The 14083-nt window shown below is 36.6% G+C and overlaps 1 protein-coding gene across 1 annotated transcript in view; it reads right to left on the bottom strand.

Moving 5' to 3' along the window:
- The window catches only part of LOC128858062 (chitin deacetylase 1), a 145769-nt gene that overhangs the window by 30342 nt on the left and 101344 nt on the right, over window positions 1-14083 (bottom strand). Inside the window, exon 6 of the mRNA XM_054093996.1 lies at window positions 340-559. Within this exon, the coding sequence (XP_053949971.1) occupies window positions 340-559 (220 nt within the window). The remainder of the gene's footprint in view (window positions 1-339; window positions 560-14083) is intronic.

Below are 14083 nucleotides of genomic sequence, written 5' to 3' on the forward strand. Positions count from 1 at the left end.
ACTCGTGAATTGAGCCACCTCGCCGAAAGCTGAGGTACCAAGTGAGCTCGTGAAGTTTCGCTGTCAACTCTCTTGCCACACGCGAAGGTATGAAAGAAGGTCAGTGACTTTTGGCACAAATTTCGTATATATTGTGTGCCAATTTTCTCCCTTGCCCTTTAGAACTTAATACGAGTATGGTGCAAATGACTTTGTTGCTGAACGACGCGTAAAGTAACTTACAAAATTGCGAACCGCGCTGTGTACACGCAATCAGTTTTGCCACAAATGTATGCCACTATGTAACGTAGAACAAAAACGCGCTTGTGTATGTGCGTGTGAGTGTATGCGATTGCTTACCTTGTATTGGGTATTGCGTCCGGGTTTCAAGAATGGCGCTCGCATACCAACCACGTCGTTGACGGATACATTGGCGAATCGCTTCAGTATTTCACGCATGCCAATCATTTCGCCAACCCATTCCTCGTAGCCTTTGTCTTGCAGTCCCAGTTGTTGGGAGATACTTTCCGTGGCGAATTCGTGTCCAGCATAGCCGAGATGTTGAATTTGTTGATAGTTGCTGAAGATATATATAAGAAATATTGATTTAAATTTAAAAATAAAATCGAAAATACGAAAATTTTAGAAGTAGGATTATTGAGCGAGTAATCAGTAACGGTATGCCAAAGTAATATTTTGCTACATTTGCAAATATTTCCATTAAAATGTCTAGAGAAATATTTAAAACAAAGATACTTATTATAAGAAAGTTGCAATACTTTTGAATATTAGAATTATACGCAATCACTTCGAATTCTTTCTTTCAACAATTTTTTAACTCCGGTGCATGCACATTAGGGTGGCTCGGTATGAGTATGCGAAATAAACTTGAGAGCAAAAGTGTATGACGAAGTATGAGTCAACTAATTTTCAAATTATGTAATTTTTTTCTAAAAATTATGAATCGCTTAAAGTCGAAATTAGCTTGAATAAAATGCAATTCCTACCAAAAATTGCTAAGAAAAACGGAACAGAATTTCAAAACTTGATTCATTTGCCTAGGACTCAGAATTTTATGCTTCATCTTGAAATATGTAATGTAGGCGCCAGGACGGAGTCTGATGTTGGAATAAGTCTTTCCGCATGATTTTTGGGAGTAAGAATGCCTGCCTGATAGTGCAAAATGAAAGGCTGCTATTTTAAAATCAGATCAAGAGTTCGTAAGCAATGCAAGGCTTTCGTGAACAACGTCTGACCTCAGCGCTCAATAGATCTACGGGGCGTAAGGCTAATTCGGAGAGAAATAGATGTTTTTAGGAATTTTGATTGACGATGCTGATAGCGTGAATTTACTCAGTAAATTTGCATATCATAATGCAGGAATATTTTACAACATTTTCATTAAAAAATTTGCGAACTTAACGCACGAGTGCTTTTAAACACGGACTGGCCTTCCGCCAAGATGCGTTTTCATAGTTCCCCACACATTTTCAATGGGGTTGGCGTCTGCGGACTGGGACTGCCCTATACTGTGACGCCATTTTCTTGCTTTGTTGTTTCTCAATGTGTTTTTCTGAGAGCAGTGGTTTTGATGATGTGGGACGGTAGGATATGTGCGCCCCCTTCAGTCGACGTTCGATGGCGTTGATACTCACATCTATTTCCTTTTAGCAAAAACTGATTGTGCTGGGCGTAGTCACAAAGAACTTGGACGAACCGATAAACCACTTGGATGGTCACTTTATCCACCTTTTTTGTCATCATTCGCTTCAAGCCGCACTCGGAAAAGTCATCCAAATTTTTGTACATCTCATATCGCTGATTCTACATCACAGCAAACTTTTTTGATTTTTTAATTACTTTTGCAGCCGAAATTATCTTACGCCGCTTTTCGGCCCGTGCATAAAAATACCGCCTCAAAACGCTTCGCGTACTTTTCACTCATTTTTGTTTGGTTGCGTTTACGGGAAAGTTTCGAACGACACTAACCTGAGTTAGCACTGGCGTCGTAGCCCTTGAGTGGGATTTTATGCAGCAAAAAGCAGAACGAAATATATCTTGAAGTTACAAGAAAAAAAAACCGGTGCTTTTCTTCTGACACAAACTTTAGCTTCATAGTTCCTCTCTAAAAGAAGTCTTGGCTCTTATTCGCGAAAAACTCTAGTAATCAATTTTCACAATCGTCTCCTGATATCAATTTTTATTACTCAGAAAATTTTTTTATGTTAGAAAAAAATGGTAATCGCTTGGTGCCACGTGGTGGATATATTAAAACTTCCCAACCAAGCTGCTGGAGTTTTTAGCGAGTCAATACAGACTGGTTGGCCTTACGTTGCCCTGACGGAGCACAAAACTTCTTCTGTTGGTCGATTCTGACCGTCTCTGGTCAATCGTTAGTTCCAAACTGTCCAGATGTTGCCAGTAGAGATCTGAGCTTAGTGTTTAGCCATACGGAATTAACTCATAATAAATGATATCTTTCAAGTCCCATCAAATACACAATGGAACCTTTCTGGTCGTTAATCCTCGTGTGGTCACCATTTGTCTGCTTTGTCACGCTTTGACCACGATCGTTTTTGCACAATATTTTCGTATGTGACCCACTTCTCATCCCCAGTTACCATTCGTTTATGAAGTGGATCATTTCATTCCTTTTGCCCAATACTTCGCGTATGGAAATTTTATACATTATTTTTGGTGTTAATAACAAGTTTCAGAAAATAACAATAACAAGTTTCAGAAAATCGCTTTACAAAAGGGCAGGCATAGTGACCCGGCCTCGAGCAGCGGACGCTCACATATTAACAATTTCGTCAATTTTACTCCGATCGCCTTGAACTTTTGACACAATATTTTCGAGACATTAGCATTCATTTAAAATTTGACCTAAAGTTTTTTGCCGCCTCCGAACGCCAAATGGTTTTTAGGGAAGAATTGTGTGTTTTATGACAGAAATATACTCGAAAGCTTGCCATTGCCTGTCGAGTGGCAGCCGCTATTAGAAACAACTTTTTTCACATTTAGTGTTTCATACCCGAACTCTTTCGAATGCTAGTCGCACATCAACACATTCAGCTAGGCAGATTGCTCTAAACTAACCTTCTTCTTCTTCTTGATTGGCGCGATAACCACTTACGCGATTTTGGCCGAGTTTAACATTTAACAAAGTGCGCCAGCCATTTATTTCTTGTGTAAACCGAGGCAAGGCTTTGCTTTCGTTCGCAAAGGGGAATTTTCACGCATCGGGCCCCAAATCCAGCACACAACCAGCGATCATAGGTTGCCTTGCCTTCTCACATTAGCTCGCTCTCGAAGGGATGTTTGGAAGCTACTCACAGGATACTTGGAAGAAGCCCGGAAGTTGTGAGCTGCTTGGATCGTATGCAGAAGAATCGTCCTGACCACTACCCACTTGCGTGGACTTCCACACATGGAACCATCCTGGAAACTAGCTAATCATGGTCGCGAACGATCTGAATATTCACGGAAATATACCCAATAGGTAGAGTAGAATGGCCCACGTTCCCACTATAGTCGACTCTACTTTACCGAAACGACTCGGATTTATATACAGCCAAGTACTGTCACTCCAGCAGTATTCCCCGTACATGCATAGGGAATGTTTATGCTGGTGCTACAACAAGAATAGTAGGATGACTCACAGAAAATTCTTTCTTGATGAGACGCCTAAAATTTTTTCTTTGGCCAAAAAAACGAGTCATCTATGTTTCTTTGTTTTTTTTTGTTGTTTTTTTTTTTAATATTTACTGACTGGGCACAGAGACAAACGCATTTTTCTGAAAATTTTAAAAGTTTATGTAATAAATATAATGAAAAAATCGATCTGCTCTTCCATGCTCAACCTAATCGTGAATTTGCAGTTAAAATTTCAAGTCAATCGCTAAGTTTTTGTTCGAGTTATGTGTCCGGCCGTAAAATGTAGTCTCTTGAAAAACGCGTTTACAGTTTTCCGTACGGTACGCTTATCATATTTAAGGTATACTTTTTAGCTGCATATCAAGGCAACTTTTGGGGAATTTTTTTTAACGTAGCTGCAGAAGCTTTTTGCCACACGATTGGGCACCCAAAACATCGCTCCAACTTAATGTGTAAATGCATATAAGATGAATTTATTTTATTATGTATTTACACGTACGTTTCATCATTTTATAAGCATACCAAACTTTTTAATAAGTGCATAGAAAAACACACATATATACTACGCATACACATATACATAAACATGCCGCACAATAGAATAAACTTCCGTGCTAACGAAATCCCTTTACCCGTATGCAAATCTCAGTTCCCATAGGAATACTAATGCACCCAGACATACAAACATTTATTTTGATTGTGTAGAATTTAGAACCACAAAGCAAATATTTCAGGCAAACCCAAAAGCTTACTACAAGAACAATAGCGAATGCATTTTATTAAAACAATGTTAGCAACTTGCATGAGCTTAATATTATTAGGATTGCAACTGTTCGGATGCTAAAGAGGTTTAGAAAAAAAATTAAAAAAATATATTGTACATATATAATAAAAGTTAAATAACCCCAACAAAAGGGTCGCCCATTTATTTGCATGCCTATTCCCAAACGAGTGGAAAACTTTTGTATTTGCGGAAGCTGCCGCAAACAAATATGCAATAACAAATACTTGCGTGTACGAGTGTGAGTATTAAGGGAAATACAATATTTCTGTTGACCGGAAAATACAGATGCAAGAAAATGAAACATAATAATCGGAAGTTTCGAGGTATTTTTTGAAATAAATAAAGAAATTTTCGGCACATTTACTAATTCATGTTTCATGCACACGAGTGGATAGGTACGAATACGTACACACATTTTTTGCTGAGATATTCCTATTTGTTTCCCATTTATGGACATCTCCAAAGCGATATTTTTTTGAAATGTTTCTAATAAGAGTTTTCATTTGGGAGTGAGATAAGTTTTGTACAAATATTTACGTTTTGGTTAGATACTGCAAGCCCATAAATATGTAGGTAGATCTGTTCATATACATTTTGGACTGATTTAAGGCTCAAATGAAGTTATTGGTAAGTAAGTTATTAGTTCGTTTGGTTTGCAAAAAAAAAAAAACAAAATGCAATGCAGTAACAAACAAAAACAAATATCGCATAAAATAAATTTAGTTAAAAGAAATGCTTATTAAAAAAATAGCTTAGTATGAACAAAATTGTGTTGAAAAAAATTGATGTGAAACAAGAAATATTGTAGTATAAAAGTGTAACGTTAAAAAATTATAGTTTGAAAACAAATTTTACTTCAAAAAAAAAAAACAAAATTTATATTTATGTATATATATAATTTATATTATATAATTTATATATACAGCCATGGACATATAAACAGCACAAATGTGAACCTTATATGTTAAGTTTATGAGAGGAATTTAGCGTTTTTTTTTCGATGGAATTTTTTGCGTTCTATTTTATTGCTGTTTTGAAGTGGACACAAAAATAGCACATTTTGACTTGTGCAGCGAAGAGTAAAACTTGAATATTGTTTCAGGGATTTTTGTATAATTTTTCGGTTCTTAAATAAAATTTTAAAGCAAGAACTAAAAATGGGCCGTGAAAAACATTGCACGCATGACAAAAGAGCTCTTATATACCAGATGAGTCAAAACGGAAAAAGCTATACAGAAATAGCTGAAATGATAAGGGGCTCTCGGAAAATGGTTTATAATGCTCTTAATTTAGTTAAGAAAGATTCATCCCATCTAAGCAAAAACACGGAAAGAAAACCAAAGCCGCAAAAAACTGATGTTAATGTGGAAGAAGCTATAATACGCAAGATAAAAGCAGATCCTTTTAAGTCGGCACGACAAATAATGCTTGAAATAAACCAAGAATCTGGTCTATAGGTGTCCAGAAAGCTTGTAGGAAGGCGACTTAACGAAGCCCAACTGTTTGACCGCATAAGCAGAAAAAAAATCACTCCTCTCAAAGACATATCAAACACCGACTTGCCTTTGCAAAAGCCCACGAAGACAAATCTATTCAGTTTTGGAAAAACGTACTTTGGACCAACGAAACGAAAATAAATTGGATGGGACCAGATGGGAAAACAATTGTACCTCGTCCAAAAATCAAGCGCTAAGTCCTAGGTTCACAAAAAAGACGATTAAACAAAGCGGCGGAAGCATCATGGTTTGGGGACCGTTTTCTTGGCATGGTGTTAGGCCGTTCGCGTGGTTGGTAAAATGGATAGATTTCAGTATCTGGATATACTCCAGAATAAAATGGAGCCATTTGTGTTTGAATTTATGCTATTAAATCGGACATTTATGCAGGACAATGATCCAAAGCATACTGAAAAGACAGTGAAGCAATGGCTCAGAAGAGAAAGAATTAATGTACTGGATTGGCTACAGAGCCCTGAAAAATGAAATGGAAAATTATATAAAAACTTTTAGAATGACGTTAAGGCCAAAATCGCCAACAAAAATTTTTAAAATGTTGATGATTTGTGGGCCGCAGTTGAGGAGGCTAGGTACTCGATTCCAAAGGAAAGATGCCACAAGCTTGTAGGAAGCATTGAGCGACGGCTTCAAGAAGTAATCAAAAACGGTGGATATAGTACAAAATACTAATCTGGTAAAACAATATTATTACTTAACTAGCTGATTTGTTTAACTTTTTTGTTTTTATTTGGAATTTTTTAGGATGTGGCTATTTATGTGTCCTGGATGTTTCGTGAGTTATCAACGTTCTCGTAAATTAAATCAGAACTGAAATTCTTTTTGACCATTTTTTTGTTTAAAAGGGAAGTAAATAAGTTTTTTATTTTTTATGTTGCTTTTTAAAAAAAAAAATATTTACTTAAAAATATACTCAACTCTTTGCTTTCAGCGTCTAAATGTGCTATTTATATGACCATGGCTGTACATTCACACATAAATAATAAAAATAAATAAATAAAAATATAATAAAGATAAAAAATAATAAAAAATATAAGACAAGTTCTAGTTTAAAAAAAAGGCCAAAATTAAGGTGTTAAAACTAGAAAGTTCATATGTAAAAGAATATCGCTTAAAAAATGTTTGGTTAAAATAAAATTATGATGCAAAAAATAGTTTTTCTGTGAAAAAAAAACTATTAAGCGTAAACAAGTAGGGCTTTACAAAATTATTTAAAACAAAAATCTATATAAAATAAATTCTTGTATAAAAAAATTATTATAAGGTTCAAGAAAAATGTTAGGTTAAAATAATTAAAAAAAAAATATTGTGTTAATGAAAATTTAGTTTAAAAACGAAAATTTTTATATAAAAAATACATTGTACTTAAAAACAAAATGGTTGAAAGAATGTTTGTTAAAACAAAAATAATTTAGTATGAAAAAATTTGGGGTGTAATAAAATGTAGTTTAAAAACGAATTCTTTGCTAAACACTAAAAATACTGATAATTACAATTAAAAATAAAATTCTTGTGCAAACAAATAAAATTTAGTATGAAAAGGAATTCTGGTGAGAAAAAATATTTAAAAATTTTTTTTGTTGTAAATTAAAGGACTAAATGCAATAAATTAAGTTTATATAATGAAAGTATAAGAAAAAAGTGTTTATTAGCAACCTAAATGCAAGTGGCAACCTAGACGAACCCTTACGCTTTGGCTCCTGGTCTTCGCCGTTATCCGTTTGTGCCATTATTTTTTCTTCATAAATTTGCTGATCATCATTCAGCGGGGACCTGTCTTTCTTAAAGGGCCGCAAGCACAGGGAGTGAAAACTGGGAAATAAGTCCTTTGAAATAATAAATTAATCTCATACTCATTTTAATAAGCGACACTTGTGCAAAAAAAAAGTTCTGCATGCGAAAAATTATTGTGAAAAAAAAATTTAGTAATTTGGTAAAAAAAAGTTCTGGCAAAAAAAAAATATCATAGTGTTCCGAAAAAAGTTTCAAAAACTAGGGGGACTTAAATTTCAGCGTTATCTATATTTTCGAAAATATCACCTTTCTAGGAAGTGAAGTACTCCCAAAGCACTGGATGATCGGATTTAAGCTTATTTGTTACTTTAATAATTTTTGTCTGAAAATATAGTTAATTCTCATACAAAAATCATCTAAATTCAAAGTTCAGACTTTGTGTAAATTTAAATAAAAATTCAAATATTGTCAACGAAAGTTTTAGTGTGAATTTTCGGAAAAATTTATTTATTTAAAAAATTGTATAGTCCATTGAATTGTAATACAATTTTTGTTTGCTGGTGGCCTTATGCATTTTCTCCACATATAGAACAAAACTTTATTTTTTTTATAAAAGAAAATTGATGGAACAAACTTTACTATTTTTTTTACAAAATTAAAAAAAAATCCATACAAAAAAAATTCTCGCATAAAAAATAATTTACGAAAATTTACTATTTTTTTCCATATAATTAGGATGGCGATGGGGATAGAGGCGAAATCTGCTTCCAGTATCAAAGAAGTAGGTATGAAAGAAAAGAAAACACGCACGGTCATGCACCACTTCTGCTATCTGTGGAACACTTGCAAGACGAATCGCAAAGAGACTGTCTGGTTCCGAAGATAGAACTGAAGAAGTCTATAAAATCAGAATACCCACCAGAAAAGATTGGCAAACCAGAGCCATATCAGATGATAGTAGCCACCATTGTTTATATTGACGGCTGAAAGATGACCAGTGGCACTGGATCGGGAGTGTACTCGAAACAATTAATCTTAAATTGCTCCTTTAGACTTTCAGACAGGTGTAGCGTCTTTTAAACTGAGATCTACGCAATAGACAAAGCAGCAAAGACAATAAGACTAATGAACTTACCACCGGCACACCTCACCATTTTTGTTGACAGTCAAGCAGCGATCAAGACACTGGTCTCAGCGCGCATCAACTCAAGATGTATTAAAGAATGTAGGAGGTCTCTCTCACTTATCCGAAAACACAGCACTACACTTTGTTGGGTCCCCGGCCACTTTGGAGTGGAGCGAAATAAAAGAGTGGATGAGTGTGCGAGGTAAGGTACTTAGCTTGACCTTCAGCGAGTGGTAGAGACATAAGCATTCCTCTAAACGAACTGTATACTGCGGTTGATTTGAGTGTAATCGGGGGAACCAATAGAAGGTTGTCGCTGACTACTAACTGTGGGGTCTCCAAGGAGCTCTGGCCCAAATCAAACCTCAAAAAGACAAAACATCTGATTGGATTGAACAGAGCAACTATAAGCGATGTCACAGTTGTTGTAACGGGTAGCGAGTAGGATGGGTGTATCACTCAATGACTTCTGCAGGAGAAGAAATTGAGTCGGTACAACACCTCCTTTGTGCATGCCCTCCACTTCAAAGAAGCCAAGCCAAATTTCTGGGTGATTATTTCTTTGAAGACCTGGGAAACTTGCGAAATGTCTCACTGAAGGGTCTAGTTACCTTCTCTAAAATATCTAAGTGGTTTAAGCAACTTAGTCATCCCCTGACCCAATGCAGCTATCACAATGGGCCTTAAGGCCACCGAGTGTCTTGTCTTAGACAAGCAACTTGACTGACCTAGCCTAACCTTCCATAAAATTTTATATGATAACTATATCCGCCGTAGCCGAATAGGTTGGTGCGTGACTACTATTCAGAAGAGCGTGCATGAAGCAGCACAATTATAGAAAAAGTTCTTTTCTAATAGCGGTCGCCCCTGGGCAGGCTATGTTAAACCTCCGAGTGAAGTTCTGCCATAAAAAGATCCTCATAAAAAATATCTGCCGATCGAAAGCGACATAACATAAAACTGCAGGCCCCTCCATGGGAACAACAGCAAGACGCACATGACAAATAGAAGGAGGAGCTCGGCCCAAACACCAAATAAAGTACGTGAGCGCCAATTATATGTATACAAATACGTAAAATATTGGGTAAATAAGTTTCCGTCCTCGTTTATAAAGCATGGTTAAGTTTCAAGGGCCGGTGTTGATTTTGAATAAAATACAATTTTTTCTTCTATTTTGTTATTTCTCTTTACTATGATAGTACTGATATGACTCAATTACGTATAGAATAAAATAGCGGCCATATGGCCGCCGCGGCCTCGGCGGCACACCTCCAAAGACCATGAAATGCAAATAGTTCCTTATCTAAAGGGTGGTTAAGTTTTAAGGATCGGTGTTAATTTTGAATAAAATATAATTTTTTTACAAAATTATTGCCATTTCTTTTTATTATGATAATACTGGTATTATTCAATTACGCGTGGAACAAAATATCGGCCAAATAACCGCCGTGGCCTCGGCGGCACACCTCCATCCGATGGTCCAAATTTTCGCTGACGCTGCAGCATAGCTGAGGTTCTATGCCGTTAATGTGCCGAATTATCTCATCCTTTAGCTCTTGAACTTTTGTTGGATTATCGACGTACACCTTTTCTTTCAAATAACCCTAAAGAAAGAAGTCCAACGGTGTCGTTGACGTTTAGGTGTGGTTCACATTCAACATCGGCCCGTTGAAATTGAGCCACCCTATATATGAAATGTTCATATAATGAGTCCATATTCCTCCTTATGAGATTATATGATTCATTTTATGTCATTCAAAAAAAGCTTTTGATCTCTAATAATTTGTGACTAAAAAAGTAAATTTATATAAAATAAACTTGAACAGCGTGAAATATGATAATATTAAATTAGCTAAGCTTAAAAATATCCTAAATATGTTAGTATACCCGAATACATATATTTTTTTTTGTAAATGTTGAAATTATTAACATTGTTTCTAAGCCATTGCCAGATTTTGCCTTCTAGTAAATTTTATTAAATTTGCGGCATCAAAATTTCTTAGTGAACATATTTGATTTTCAAAAATCGCACTATCACACAGCATTTACTAATTACCAACTTGTCAGCAAAATGGAAAATAAAACCATCTTCCGTACAATTCTCCATTAAAACCACCAACATTTAACTCTTCTTTGAAAATGAAAAGCTTAGAAAATTTATAGAAATCCCACCAGAGATTACTCGATAAGAAGCATTTGCACGTCATATATATATGTAAGTATATGCATGAATAGTATGCGCATGTGTGTGTGCCTGCGTTTGCGAATGAATGACAAAATGTATGTGGCGTGTTGTTGGGACACGAGTCAACTTGGCAATTGCTGACATGTAAAACTGGCAATGACAACCAAAATTCTATCAGTTCGGCTATCGTAACTCTGTGTCTTTAGCCAGAATGCAACTGTATCAAGAATTTATGGCAGAATTATGATACGAACAGTGGGTGAATGCAGGTGGGCCACTACGACCATAAGCAAGAGTGAATGGTTCAATGTAAGAATAATTTACGTAGTAGAATCGGACGACGGCAGTGACAATGATTTAGAAGAGTGCAAGAAAAGGGAAATTGAAGAATGAAGGATAGGAGCTAGTAGACGCTACAGCATCATTAACAGCTACATTCATCATTCACCTACATACATACAAGCACAGATACTACAAATGAGCGCACTAACTACAAATGCAATTTGATTGACGCCGAAACAATAGCAAAGAGTTGAGTTAGCCGGCAAACGAAAAAAGGAGCGACTAGAATTGTTGCATGCAGCACGTAAGTTTTACAAAAGTGCATATATGCATAAATAACCGAACATTTATGAAACTCCATGAGCACGCACACACACATACGCATAGTCCATATGTATACTCGTATGGATGTTTAGTCGTAGAAATGGTATACGTTTTTTTTAACACTGCTTCCTGACTTGGGCAGTCACCCCCAGCGGCATTATGGTCAACTGACGATGATGGCTTAACTTAAACTGTTATTGCTTTTGTTGGTATATTAACATATACACATAAACAAATCTACTGTCAGAGTGAAAAGAGAGAGTACAAAACACATTGATATGTTTTGACTATTTAATCATTTTAATTATTTTTTTATAAAAATATAGTTTAGAAAAAAAAAAAAATTGTGTGATTTTTGAATTACTTGAACCTCGCACTTTATTAAACAAAAATTTAATTAGCTATAAAATTGCATACCCGAAATTTTTTAAAAACTCTGAGTAACAAGTTTGAAGACATTCTGGGTAAAACCTTTGAAATTTTGATGAGAATTTGTTCAATTCTTACAAATTTTGTACAAAGTGTTTGTTTGTATTTTTATGAAAGAGTAATTGAAAATAAAAAGTATACAAATAAATAGTTAAAACTTATCAATATATGGTGTATATTTTACTTTGACGCTGACTGTATGTTGCTTGTGTGAGGGTTTAGTGCAATGAACGGATATTTTGGTAGACAAAGAAGCAAATGTATGTTACTTGTACCCACAAGCAAAATAATGAAAAAAATACATAGACGGATAGATAGTAGGAAGAAAAAAATAAAGGGTGATCAATTTAGAGGTATCGAATTTAAATTGAGATAAAAAATTTAAATTGATTGGGCAATCTTTATTATTTTTGTGACATTCCACTTTCATGACATATTTTTAATTTTTAATAATTCCTTTCAAATGTTGGCCGCAACTGCGTCGTAATTCGGTCGTTCTTAAACATCAATGTTCAGTGACTCGTTGGAGGATTTAGGTCAGTTTCTCGTGAACAACTTCAGTAATGTTGGCTTCCAATGCCTCAATCAAAGTTAGATTAGGTTAAATGCTTGTCATTTGGGGTCCACTTGGACAGAAGGGGAGGAGAAGGAGTCTTGGGATTAGGAGATGATGACCTTGCACTTACGACCACACCGAAGGTGGCTGATTTACGTTCGTAATTAGCCGCATCAAGCTACGGATGAACTCCACCAGATGTATGATACACCGGACATATCCACAGGTGTAGCGAAGAAGTGAGAGCCCAAATGTCTAAATCTTTGACAGATGAGATCAGGGCAGCTGAGGATTCCACTTCGTCCTCAAGACAGCTTCTGCAGAACGTACTTGAGGCAATCCCAAGTCTCACCGCATAAACACCTAACGGACAATGTCCGCTAAGGATACCCACCAAACTCGATAGCTGCGGCTTTGTTAGACTGAGGAGTTCCTTCGAGCGTCCCCGATCTACCCGTGAACCGAAGGATCTCGCGACCTTGCACGTTTGCGCACTACCCCAGCGATCGCAGAGTTGACTCAAGGTTCATCTTTCCAGGAGCAGACCATAGGTTCTTAAGGGAACCCCAATCCTCTCATTTTGAGACGAAACCGTCTCCAAAGTTTCCTGTCTAGTCAGCTCATCAGCCCAGCAGTTTCCCTCTATGTCGCTGTGACCGGGAGTCCAAATGAACCTGGTATCGAAGTATTCGAATGCAATCGAGAGATAAGCTAGACATTCCCCGACCAATCTCGAACGCACAAACAACGAGCAAAAGGCTCTAATTGCCGCTTGGATGCCGGAGTAAATATTTACTTCTTTAACGGTAGTTACCGAAGAGACAAACCAATCCACTGCTTCCTTAATAGCGGCTACGTCCGTTTTAAAACACTTTAGTGGTCCAGATGCCTGAACTTGAGCTGATTCCTCACAGAATACTCCCCCACCATCTCTTCCAATTTCGAGTCATCCGTGAATATGTTGGCCATGCCTTGCCGCCAAATGTTACACCCCGCCCACTCATCCCTTGAGGGAAGATGAGTAGAAAAAGCCCCGCTCGGGCCTAGCGTGGGTGTACAACGATCCAGCACCATGGGGATGAGCTCAAAGTTTTTAAGAATGCTAAAGTGTCCGTAGCTTAAGTCTAGCTTATGGTCCGAACACCTTAGTCTGATCGCGGCAATGATATGCCTACGGGTGCCACATTCTGCATGATGTTATGCGCCAGAATAGGAGTGGTACGGAGCACCCCACTGATTCCAATGAGGCCAGACCTTTGTACCTTCTCCTTTCTAGCGAGTTCTACCTGACAAGGACTCCGAACAATCGAAGCTAGTTTATCCACAAAACATTCAGACTTTGCATATCTTCACAAATAAAAGTCCAAAGGGATGATATCACACGATTCTAATGGCTAATCCACCGCTCTGAGACGAGGATGCAGTAAATCCATTGTTTCAAGGGCTATATGGCAAGTAGCGTCGTCATTAATTAGTACAGTAGAAAGATTTTGAATTTAAACAGAGTCGTTCG

The sequence above is a fragment of the Anastrepha ludens genome, chromosome 3, assembly GCF_028408465.1.
Source record: "Anastrepha ludens isolate Willacy chromosome 3, idAnaLude1.1, whole genome shotgun sequence".
Taxonomy (NCBI): Eukaryota; Metazoa; Arthropoda; class Insecta; order Diptera; family Tephritidae; genus Anastrepha; species Anastrepha ludens.